Here is a 13,398-nt window from a genome sequence, read left to right as displayed (position 1 = left end):
GTGGCCGCCTGTCACCGCCGCGCAGGAGCTGCGCATACCACCGTAAACCACCGTATCGCCGGCCGGGGAATTTATGGCTTTGGCTTCAAATCCCTTTCATTTCCGACTTCGGCAAACCGCTGCACCACCAGAGCCCTACACCGAAGCTCTCATCGCCGGGAAGAAACCAGACCAAGTCCAGCGCAGGGTTCGATCGAGACCGCAGAACAGAAACCGCACGCCACCACCTCGCAGGGATCATTACCGCGCGAGAACCGCGCGCCGCCGCGCATCATCGCTGGGTCTCGTCTCCGCTCCTAAATTACGGCTGGGAGCGGGCTAAATCTCCATCGAATCTCGTCGTCGTCCGTCCCCAATACACTAGATTGGCTTCAGCGAATCTCCATCCCCCCAAATCGGCTTCAACGCAGCCGCAACATCCTGCTTCAGTCGCCGAATAACAGCACAGACCACCGGATCATGGACAAAGGGGAAAACCCCCAATTTCTCTTAAATTCACCTATGTTTCCCATTAATTTCGAATAAATTATGACAAATCCTGATGGTTGTTCGTATTTTCCTCACTTTGGTTATGTTTCCAGCTGAATTTCAGAGACTCATTTTTGCTTGAATTCAGGCTTCGGGTCTATTTGATTTTGCACATCGCTTGATATTCTTCCTGCTCAAGTGGAGCTACTGCTAATTCTACTCAGATCAGTGGATACTAAACTTTCTCAGCCTGATCGTGTTCTTATCTTAAAGACCTCAAGCTATAGATTTAAAGTCTTAAGCTGCTGTAGGCCGGCCCTTGCTGCTGGAACAACCACTGGGTATTTGCTCTCGTTGATGTCAAGCTGACTTGCAAGGATTCAGGTCTAAGCGATTCACTAGGAAGTGAATCAGTTGAAGTTTCAGTTGAGGCGTCCTATTCGAGTTTGGGGTTATTATCTGTTCTCTGCAGCAACGTTCAACACCCTGATAATTGTACCATTGCTAATCCCTCGAGCTGCTGTGAAACATCTAGTTCGACAGAGAACACGGGAAATGGGTCTACACCACGGAGCTACGCGACACTAGATGCTTTTACTTCTTTGTCGGGGGAAAATGATAAAGGGAAGCTAAGTTCTTGATTCATTTGCTCTATGTCAATATTGGTCTCTTTGCCTTTTTCTATGTGATGGAATCTTTTACCATGTTTTGTCGAATTTTGGGAATTGTGGGATTGTGTTAAAATTTAGAAAGTGCGAATTGTTATATGTTATTACCATGAGCATCATAGCTAAATATAGATTACCATTTGGTCTGCAGTCCAAACCAAGCCGAATTGATGATTGGATTGATTGGTAAATGAAAATCTGTTTGCTTGACGTGCATATGAAGTATGCTTGAACCTGAATTGATAAGGACTTGTTTGATAAAATGGTTTTCTTACTCACGTGTATGAGTTCTTGACCAAATGTTATATTAAGAAATGAGCTCATGTCTCTTTGGATTTTGCTTTTGCATATATCTCTTTGGTAGATTGTTATAGAATATAAGATTTCAATGATAAATTGGGATAGCGCAATTTATTTATATTTGTCCGTATAAGATTGTTGTTCATGGGCTTAGATGAGTAAATTCTGCTTCCAAGTAGACTTCCTCGAAAATGCAGATCAGACCTTGAATTCATTATTCATAGAAAGGGAGTCTTCCTCGATTCAGACTGCTTCTAGAACATTTTACTATATTCTAAATATACTTGACAAATTGATTTTTCTTTGAATGATAGATGGGAGCAGAGATCATTATTCAATTGGGATGTAATGTCAATATAAAGATATCGAACAAGGCTCGAATACGTAAGGGAATCACTGGCTGAAAACGCCTACTAAAGCTCTCGAGGATTTGTCCAAATCATCGACGATCTGCTCAATGTCTATCAGATTTGTGACTTGGGGTTCGCAGCTGCGTTAATTCATAGCCCAAAGTCTGATTAGGGGGCAGGATGATATGAGAGGCTTTAAATGAGTGCTCGACGTCACATACAAGGCTGCTTGGGAACATGACTATCATCTGCCAATTTTGGTTTTAGAATGGAAATATAATTCAAGCTTCGTGCAACCTAAATTAGAAAGAATCAAAGAAAATCCGTTGCTATATCTCTCTATGTATTTCCAGCGCAGGATCATTTTTCAAGAAATTCCTGCAAAGGTGTGCCTTTTGCCTGCGCAGGCGAGATCAACTGGAGCTGCGCAGCCCACAGGCCAAGACGGTGGGGGGATCGTGGAATTAACAGGTGCTGAAAAGAGCCATGGCGCTTTAAATGTCCATCATCTGTTGCTGAAAACATTATACCCGACAAAGGGATTCCCGCGCTGGCGGGCAATTATTATTTTCTCACGGCTCCGCCCTGAAGTTTCTCTTGGAGCAGAGCTGATGGGTGCAATTTACATATGGATGTCAAGTTGTGGATGCCACAGCGCTGCCAGGTGAAATATCGTGGATGCTAAAACAGCAAAGACAAGACGACCCACAAACGATGGATGTTATGACTCAGCCCGGGAAGAGGTTTTTGATCTTCAGCGCTGTATTTTATTATTATCAGCTGCACTGAAATGGATGCTGATGTTGCTTTGGAAAGAGATCAATAATGTCGCGCGAGATCAAGACAACGCTGTTGTACTTCTACTTTCTGATCCAAGGATGCAGATACTCTTCAAGGGAAACTAGAGCCTCGAGAGGGCAGCACAGGTTCAAAGAACACAAGCGGGCACTTCGTCAGTTCGCTGCTGCGCTGATGTAACATCGCACAAGAACATTGGGATATCTTTTTTCTTTTATCCAGTGATCTTATTCATGGTTTATGGTCTAAATGTCGACGTTTATGCATGATCTGTTGAGATTTCTTTTATCCACATCGTTCCCGACTCATTTCTGTTAAAATTTGACCGGGAAGATTTTCGTTTATCAGTTATCTTCTCAATTTATTCATGCTTGAAGAGTCGTTCAATCTTGTTATTACAACATTCCAGCCCTATGGGTTTTATTAGAATCTCGATACGAAGAAATTTTTTGGTATTACAAGAAGATTCAGCGCCGCCACCCATTCGGGAAAAAGTTCTCAGCGCTCAGTGCTATATTCAATATTTCATTCGGCAAATGAAATATATATCTTCATTATGAATGAGTTCACAGCCCTGTTTAAAGGGGCTCTCATATTTTACTAATACTTTTGCTTAAGAATTCTTTCAGCACAGGGTAAACATCCCTGGGGGGAAAGACTTGAACAAATATGGTGAACACCATACACATGAAAAGGTCACCCACTAACAAGGGGTGACTCAGGTACTTCGCAGAACTATAGTCCCTTACTACATGATCTTAGCTATTTCATCGAAGCATGAAAACATGATTGGGAACTAGGAAATGTTATACCTTAGTTTTTGGCCATAAGCATGACTTATATTATCTTTGATGGGATGTGAGAATTTGATATTAACTAGTACAAAGCTGCACACCTTCTGCATATGTGCTAGGACCTGGAACATAATTTGAATAACTTACCTCGGGTGCCATGGTCATGACACCAAACACAAGTAGACACATAACATGTTTTGTTGAACCATGCACATGTTACTAAGGGGGGGAGTGGAGTACATACCACCATATGTGCTTTCTCGAAAAAACTTAGCAGGATATTTGAGCCTTAACGGCAACTCAGCCGCGTAGCAGATATTAAAGCCTTAAATGGTAACTTAGCTACGATCCAGAACTGTAAGCCTCAGAATGTATCTGAGCTTTCTCAGCGCAGTCAGGACAGGCTATCTCAGTCTGCACAGCTATCAACCTCAGAATGTATCTGAGCTTTCTCAGCGCAGTCAGGACAGGCTATCTCAGCCTGCGCAGCTATCTTAGTTTTTTCAGTTATTTCAGCCTGCGCAGTCGTCTCAGTCATTTCAGTTGTCTTGGCTGGGAGAACCATCACAGTTATCTCGGTACAATCAGTGCTCAAATTATCAGCTCAACTTGTGCAGTCATCTTCATTTAAGTCATCTGCAACGCAAATTGCATAGATTATATCGGCGCAGCCAATATGGCTATCTCAGTGCAGTCAGTGCGATTGTATCAGCGCAACTTGTGTGACCATCTCAGCGCAGTCAGAGCAGCTATTTCAAGTACAGGGAAAACAATTATCTCAGTTATCTCGATCAGCGCAGAATGTTCGAGTCGTTGTCAGTTCACAGTGTCTATGCTCCGCGCAAAAATATTGTAAGCCGCGAAAGTTAGACAGGGTTCTTTCATTGTCTATGCTCCGCGCAAAAATATCGTAAGCCGCGAAAGTTAGACAGGGGCATTAATTGCAAAATTCAAGGCATTAATTGCACAACTCAAGGCATTAATTGCAAAATTCAAGGCATTAATTGCACAACTCAGGGGCATTAATTGCAAAATTCAAGGCATTAATTGCAAAATTCAAGGCATTAATTGCACAACTCAAAGCATTAATTGCACAACTCAAGGCATTAATTGCACAACTCAAAAAGTGGCTCAATGAGCACGTTAGAAAGGGAGTTTCTTCAGTCTTGTTCCTATTGTTGTTAGTCTAAATATTTTGACAGGGTCGGGATATTTTTGGTGTGGAAAAATTGGCAGGGATGTAACATTCTATCATTGATTATTTTGCAAACTTAGACCCTACTCGGGAGAGCAGCACAGCGCTGACTATATATCACACACCACTGGTTGAACACGAAGAAGACACGGTTCAACCAGACTAGGGGTGGAGTAGCTGATGAGGACTAGAATACTCATCAGCACTGTGCTTGGCAATACAAGAACAGCTTAGTTGATTATTATTATCGTTATTATTATCACAAGAACTAATGAGCGCAGGTCTAACTAAAAGGACTTGCTAACAAAGGAATATGAAGAGTCAATCAGCCTTGACCAAAGTGCAAAGCTACTGCCTTGCTAGAATGCAAGACCACCAGCATAGACCAGAGCAGCGCAGCAGAGCTACGCAACACGAGCCGAGCAGCGCGGCAGAGCTGCGCTGCGCAGCTCGAGCAGAACAACGCAGACCAGAGCAGCGCAGAGCTGCGCAGCACAGTAGCGTAGAGCAGTGCGGACTAGAGCAGCGCAGCCAAAGTGCCTTTCCACGCAGCCACGTATGATGGTTCAGCTTGGGGACTAAGATCATTGTACTAAGTTTTGGGCCTAAATCCAATTACTAGAGTTCATGGGCCTAAGGCCTTTAGGGCTCACTCTCACATCTATAAATAGAAGGTTAGCATTAGCATTAAGAAGATCATGATTTATTTCGGAGCAACACTTGTAATATGTAAATACTCTCTCAAAGTATAGTGAAACCAACGAAGAACTCCTGTGGACGTAGATCATTTATGATCGAACCACGTACATCTTGTCTCGTTTATCGTTTCTTAATTAGGGTAAGATTTCATGCTTCACCAGTATGCAGCACACCCTTTTGATAAGTGGGGGATTGATATCGTAGGGAAATTGCCAACAGCACCTGGCGGCAAGTGTTTCCTTATTGTAGCGGTTGATTACTTTTCCAAGTGGATGGAGGCCGAAGCTGTCTCGAAAATTGATGATTGCACAGTGGAAAAGTTTATATGGAAAAACATATGATGCAGGTATGGAGTACCAAGGGTCCTGGTCTCAGACAATGGGACTCAATTCACAAACAAAAGGATAGAAGATTTTTGCTCGCGCATGGATATCATTCAAAGATTCGTATCAGTCGCCCATCTTCAAGCTAACGGACAAGTTGAGTTAGCAACCTGTACAGTCTGCGAAGGAATTAAAAAGAGGCTAGAGAAAAGCAAGGGGCGCTGGGCCGAGGAATTAGACACGGTACTATGGGCACTCAGGACTAGTCCAAAGACAGCCACGGGAGAGGCTCTGTTTACTCTGGTCTATGGATCTAATGCAGTGATTCCGGCTGAGATAAGGCTAGAATCTCATCGGGTGATCAATTACGAACCCACACAAAATGAGGAGATACGTCGCCTGGATTTGGACATGGTGGAATTGAAGAGAGAAGAAGCCCAGGTAAGGGCGGCCAAATATAAAAGCATAATCAAAGCGGAATACGACAGGAAGGTCCGACAGCGCAGGTTTTGGAAAGGAGACTTGGAACTGAAGAGGGCGGATGTATTAAAGCCCATGGGAAAATTTGAGTCCAATTGGGAAGGGCCTTTCATCATTACAGAAGTCTTGGGAGGTGGTGCTTACCACCTATCAGATCAGAATGGGAGGCCTCTCATCAGGCCTTAGAATATCACGCATTTGAAAAAGTTCTTTGTATAACCATCTGGCATTTGGAATATCAGCACAGCCATTATCATGTAGACCAAATACTCTTTTTCCCCACTGGGGTTTTAATAAGGTTTGGGCCGTGAATATCTTAATAAAATAGATTTCATGGTTTTAGGAAAACCTACCTTGTTCATGTGTTGCAAAATGTATATATTGTTTAAGGGAGATGCCCGTCTTCATGAAGGTAACTTAGCAGTGTAGCGGAGGGAGATGCCCGTCTCCATGAGGGTAACTTAGCCGCGTAGTGGAGGGAGATACCCGTCCTCACGAGAGTAACTTAGCCGCGTAGCGGAGGAAGATGCCCGTCTCCATGAGGGTAACTTAACCGCGTAGCGGAGGGAGATGCCCGTCCTCACGAGGGTAACTTAGCCGCGTAGCGGAGGGAGATGCCCGTCCTCACGAGGGTAACTTAGCCGCGTAGCGGAGGGAGATGCCCGTCCTCACGAGGGTAACTTAGCCGCGTAGCGGAGGGAGATGCCCGTCCTTACCAGGGTAACTTAGCCGCGTAGCGAAGGGAGATGCCCGTCCTCACGAGGGTAACTTAGCCGCGTAGTGGAGGAAGATGCCCGTTTTTACGAGGGTAACTTAGCCGCGTAGCGGAGGGAGATGCCCGTCTTCACGAGGGAAACTTAGCAGTGCAGCAGTTGAGAAATAGGGGCGAAATAATATTATTTTAAGAAGAAAACGTTACGAGTCACATCAGGAAAAACTGGGAAAAGAAACATCATTGCTTCGATAAAGATTTATGCAGGATTCTCAAAGCCGCACAGCAAATTCAATTCTTTATATTACTAAGCCCCAGCAAAAATTTTATTACGATGATTTTTTTTTCTTTTTTTTTTGCAAATATGAAATAACAATAACAACCAAGCAATCGATCATAAGAATTATAAATTGCAAGATGAGTAAAAAATAAAACTACAAGAATAGATATCACTTGTTCATTAAAATACCATAGATTCATACGAAAAAGATAAAATTACAAACTTAACAAAATGATTGTTTTTAAGGGGCGTAGTCTAGAAAACAAAAGTGATATTTTGGGAGGGGGTTTCTTCTGGTAGGACGTTGGGGAGAAAGATGATCCTTCACAACAATCTCCTCATCCACGTGTTCTTCTTCATCACTCCTTATAACCGCCGGCTGCGCATCTTCCGGCACCACCGACACCTGCGCCGCTGCTGGCGTGATAACCTTCTGCGCTGTCTTTTGGACGGAAGCCTTTTTACCTTTGGGCACAGAAGTGGTCTTAGACGGAGCGGGAGGAGTATAAATGATGGTACCTCCAGGATAGTTGCCCCGGGGAGAACGGACAGTGCTACGCAACTCATCGAGGAAAGGAGACCGGATCACGGGCTGTGTAGGCAAGGCATCATCCGTCTCATTCTTGGCAAAGAGTCGGAGAGCCTTGTCCAAGACCAGACACCACCAGCCCGGGGTCGAAGGAGTAGCGGGATCAATATCCATTAACTCATTAAGCTTGCCCCCATCCACCTGCCTTAGTACACCTTCAAGATCATATCGGCTGCGCTGCTTAGTAGTGGCATCCACTTGATCAAGAACAATATGACCAGCTTCTTCCACTAGGAACTGCATGGCTGGCCCCATTAGGAGGAGCATATCAGGTGAATGGCGAAAGTCTTGAAGAGAGTCTTCTAGCATATAGCATAAGAATAATTGACTCCGCGCATATAGAAAATATTGTTGGTGATACTCCTTGATCCCACGCATGAAGGCCCGGTTTTCCTTGTCAACAACATCATCATTCAATTGATTTAACTTCACCTGGCACGCTTGTGTAAGCTCGTGCTTAAGGGCTTGGAGTTCTTCTTCCCTACTCTTGGACATCCTAACCAGCTCGGCATCCACAGACTCCTTCTCCACCTTCACCTTGGCTACTTCAGCCTTGGCCTGGCACAACTGTTCTTGCAGATCTGTGTTATCAGCCAAGGAGGCAAGACGCTCTTCTTCTTTGTCTTGAAGAGCCAAAGCTGTCCTTAGGGTCCATCAATACTTAGATACACCAAACCAGAGACTCAAACACACGAAATAAGAAACAAGAGCATATACATAATATACCCACTCTACGTCCAAGCATATGTCGTAAGCGAGGTCCTTAGGGTCCATCAAATCATATCTTCTTAGGTCGCCGGCGACCTGGGATTCCATTTGAGATCGACACTCAAGGCTAGTCAAGTGCGTGAGGATCGGGGATTTCCACACGCCAGTGCAGCTCCTCGAGGGGAGCTCGCCATAAGATTTTCAAAGGAGGAATCTCCATCTTCAAGGTCGACAGGAGTAGAAACCTTCTTCTTCTTCTTTTTAGACTGAGAGAGTTCTGTTTTCCGATGCTTGCGCTCAGCGGAGGGCTCATTATCACCAGAGCCCTCGTCTCAAAGTTGTAGGGGTTGAAACCCAACTGAAGAAACCATTTGGCGGGGTTGCCCTGGGTTGAAGGACTTGGGACCCATACGCTGTGCAGACCTTGACTGCGCAGGAGCTTCTTCTGCGGAATCAGGGTCAGGGAGGAAGTGGAAGTTGGCAAGTTGCCCATATTTTTGGGTTCTCCACCCACCTGCGCAGTCGCAAAAAAAAAAAAAAAAAAAAAAAAAAAAAAAAAAAAAAAAACCTACACCATGAAAATTCCAAAAAACAATAATATCACTAACACACCACAACAAAGCAAGTTCACAGATGAACAAAGAAAAACACCACAACCGATGCCATTCTACCTCAACGGTGCCGGCATGGCTTTCCCAAGTCCCATTCCTTACTTGGACAAAGAAATACTTATCACGAAACTTCTTGTCCCTCGAGTTGAGACTACCCAAGAACTTCATATTTACATGGGGACGGGCCGTGAAGTTATAATGACAACCAGTTCTTTTAAGAATGTGGGTTTTATGAAACAAATATGCACTGCGCTGACAGCCATTAACTGCGTAAAGAATATGAAGGATGTGAGCCCTACGGATGGAAGAAGGAGAGATTTGGAATAAGGGGATCCCGAATTTTTCACGCACATCAACAAGGAACCGAGAAGGGGGTAAACGCAGATCGGCCTTCACCTGCGCAGTCCAGATAGGGATAGTATCATCGGGCCATTTCCTATCTGCATCGGGATTATCACCGGATTCCCGTTGCATTCGAATTTTTAATACCGGGTCTTCCACCGGGATGTATAATAATCGCCGCATTTCTGCTATTTGAGCGGCGGTGGCAACGGAACGGGGAAAATGACAGCCACGACACGTCATATCATCTTCCTTATTTATTTGTTGTTGACGAGCGCCAACAATCGTCATGATGTATATATATAGATAGGGAAATATACAGAATATATACACCACTAGAAAAGATCGACGGTGAGAAGGGAAAGCAAGGGAACCTAACCTGACATAGGATGGTGGCTGGACGAGAAAAAGAATAGAGGGACTGGAATCATTGGAAACTTGAAGAAACAAGAAAACCTCAGAGCAAGTTTGATGGCGGCAGTCAGAGGAGAAGAAGAAGAAGAAAAAAAAGAAGAAAACAGAGATGAAGGAAAGAGGTATTTATAGAGGGAGAATTCGAACCGACGGGAAAAGGGAAATCATTAGGGTTGGGAAACATGTGATGGGATGGAAACGGCTGAGATTCGAGTTCGATTTGGCGGTTATCAATGGAGGGTTCAGATTTAACCATTTTGAAAAAAGAGTACAAGGAAACATAAGCATATATGTAGGTTCGTCAGATCACATTTATTACGAGGGGACATTACCTTTTCTCACCTGCGCAGCCAAACTCAGAAGCAGTTTAAGCAACCCATCTACAAAAATTCACATAGATACTTATCTCTTTTCGTAGACTAGAGGGGGAGTAGCTGATGAGGGATGAGATCCCCTGTCAGCGCAGGCTCTACATATTTAATATTATTCATGTCCGTGAATGAACTAACAGTGCAGGCTCCGAAGGACCAGGGGAAGATTTATCGAGAAGTAATATGAAACCATGTAGAAGATAACCTGCGCAGCCCTTGAAGTATCACTAGACGGATGACGACTGCGCAGGTGTGAAGGGACTCCAACCACACAAACTATCGAGAAGTGCAATCGTGAAGGACCCTCACGATGGAAGACAGCGCAGGCATGTCGCGAGGAGTGGCTGCGCTGCCTTTAATTATTCCTGACAATAGGCAAAAGCTGTTAATCCGTTATAATGACATCTATACAAAGGCCGTGCATGAGGAGTGCGTGTGTGATTGAAAAGACTGATGTACCCCTTTTCCATATTATCTATAAATACCACACTCAGCCGTTGTAATAGGGATCAAATTTTTAGCTTATCATTCTATACTCTTCTCTCTGTAACCCGTTTTGCTGAGTACTTGAAGAAATACACTTGAAGAAGATTAAAGTTACCGGTGTTGTTACACTTCAGATTGTCTTCTATCTCATGAAATGCTCTCATCGTAGAGTTGATAAGTCTGTGTCTTATCACCCATTTTTTGGAAAGAGTGATCCGCTTCAAGAAAAGTAGCTTTGAGGAGGGCCAAAATGGTTCTAAAATGAAAACCAACACCATCAAAATGACTCTTATTTCTGGCCGACCAAATTGCCCAAATTAAAGTAATAATACCCAATTTCTAAAATTTTTAAGCTGTGAATTTAAATTAACCATCCAAGCAAAAACAAGAAATATATGGATATCATTGCAGCAAAGGCCATCTTCTTGCCCAAACCAATTCAAGAAAGAAGTCCAAATGCATGGGGCGGACTTTCTCATAGGACTAGAAAATATTATTCATATTTTCAGCATCTCAGAGGCAAAGCGAACAATAGTTATGCACCACCAAACCCTGTTAAATAACTTTATCAAGCGTCGATAAACGATTAAGAATAACCCGCCAACAAGTAATTGTAGGAATATTAAACTTAATTAATACTCGATTTGCCCGAGGATCGTCTCTTGGATTACCTTAATTCACCATACATCGATTAAACCTAGCATGCTCCTATTAATTTAAATACTGCACCGAGGAGTTCAAAAATACCTGAAGAATTCCTAAGAATTCATTAATTCGTCGCTGAACAGGTTAGCTAACTTCAACCCTTCGTTTAAAGCCTCAAAAGTTCTCCAATCGTATTTTTCCCATAAATATGATTTCTTCGCCTTCGAAAGAGCTTTCTGTGGCCGTTTGGTTTGCCTTAATCCGAGGTCTGTACAGAAAGTTATGGCTGTTCTTCAGAGACTGCCAGAACTTGATTTCCTGCGAAATTCTGACTCCAGCTCTGATCTTCTGGACTGTATCCCGCTCAATCCCCGACGTCGAATGGACGACGATCTTCGAGGATTCCCCGGAGAAAACACCCACTCAACAGGTGCCGCTCAACTCTCACAGAAAACCTAAAAACTGTAATATGAAATTACGTATTCTTATTTCTATTCTGAGAGCTACTGTGTATTTATAATTATAAATACAGGATATGGGCCAGACTTATGCGTTGGGCTATTTTTCTCCTACTGGGCTCAGGAGTCTTTGGGCCAGCCCAGGGATCAAATACAAGGAATAAAGATAGGCCTCAAATGAATTAATTCTTATGATCAGCCCAGATCACATTTAATTCATAAATATTAATTCATTCCACTAGAGAATCAATATTGACTTACCCCTTTTATTGTCAATGATGAGTCGGGGCTTGTATTTTAGACTTATCAATCCCCCGTATTTAAGATATTCAACGTCCATTAATTAGTTAAAGCTTCTGACAGCTTATATTAATTAATTTCTTATTAATTAATCCTTAACTAGTACCACTCAACTTTATTATTGTACGTGAACTTAATCAACTTGCAGAGTTTAGTGCAATAAACCTTTTGAGCTTCTTAAGGGGATGTTATCATCTTATACCGGATACGGTCACCTAATACATATTACCAAATGTCATATATAAATTGCTATCACCCAAGATACAGAGTACTCAAGTTAATATGTAACTCTCACCCATAGTAAGTCAAAGTGATACACAAATTTATATATAAACCTGAAATCTTATTAGGATTTAGGTCTCATTAAGTCACCGAGATCTTGATTTTTCACTTAGGTCAGACAGAAGAATACATCTCATTGTGATCCTATCAATAAGTTTACACGTACCAGTATAGACAAGTATAACCAAGACAAACTACTTCCATCTATACTGCAGCATAAACCAACAACTCGTCCTAGAGTCGTCTCAGCTTTGATCAATTTTATATCTCATAAGGTTATTTCAATTATATGGTCTTCTGTGATCTACAACACACCATATAATCTACTTATATAGAGATAATTGGATATACATATGCAATTATGAACGATTCAGATAGGAGATTAGATAGTGAACTCAGGAATTATTGTACACAAGCATAAAAGTTCTTGCTTTCAGTATACAAATCCAACAGTAATGGAGCGACGTACCAGAATAAACTTTTCCCAGTGCCAAGTCTCTCAGGAAACACGTGGAAACCGATGGCAGTGAGAAACAAAGGCCAGAGCCGAAGTAACCTTCCTATGAACCGAAGGCTTCCATAAACGCACATCATCCTCGCTACCAACTGGCAACAAAAGAAGGTCACAAACAATAGAGGGGAATTCATCCACAAACTCCTGTGCAAAGTGCCAAGCCCCATCATAAAGGTAATCTGCCACCGTCTGAGAGAGTCTTGAACGAACAAAACCCGAGATATTAAGTTTGTCAGCAATAGAATAACCAAGCCAATCATCTTGCCAGAAGTACACAGAAGAGCCGTTACCCAACATGCAATAATAGTCCTCAATCAAGTCAGGAACAAGCTGCTTAACGCCTCCCTAAACAGAAGAGGCCAACATCGGTGTACGCGGCCTGCCAAAGCAATCTAAGTACCTTTTCTTCATAATATCGAAACCAAACTATCTCCCCAAAATTATCTTCCAAGCAAGTTTCATAAGGAACACATCATTCATCATCTCAAAAGACCTTATACCTAAACCCCCCTCTCCCTTGATACCACACACCCGTTCCCAATAGACTGCATGAGAGGGTCATTTCCTGATATCACCTGACCAAATAAAACTACGACACGCCGAGTCTAGCT

General features: G+C 42.9%; 1 protein-coding gene across 1 annotated transcript; it reads left to right on the top strand.

The window, feature by feature from the left end:
- The first annotated feature begins 2,611 nt into the window (after positions 1–2,611).
- Positions 2,612–6,261, top strand: LOC131008038 (uncharacterized). The gene is made up of 2 exons (XM_057934941.1): positions 2,612–2,760; positions 5,619–6,261. The coding sequence occupies exons 1-2, from the start codon at positions 2,612–2,614 to the stop codon at positions 6,259–6,261; spliced, it is 792 nt and encodes a 263-aa protein (XP_057790924.1).
- The last annotated feature ends 7,137 nt before the right edge of the window (positions 6,262–13,398 follow it).

The sequence above is a fragment of the Salvia miltiorrhiza genome, chromosome 2, assembly GCF_028751815.1.
Source record: "Salvia miltiorrhiza cultivar Shanhuang (shh) chromosome 2, IMPLAD_Smil_shh, whole genome shotgun sequence".
NCBI lineage: Eukaryota > Viridiplantae > Streptophyta > Magnoliopsida > Lamiales > Lamiaceae > Salvia > Salvia miltiorrhiza.
Note: the sequence above shows the minus strand (reverse complement) of the source record. Positions and strands in the feature narration are given on the sequence as shown.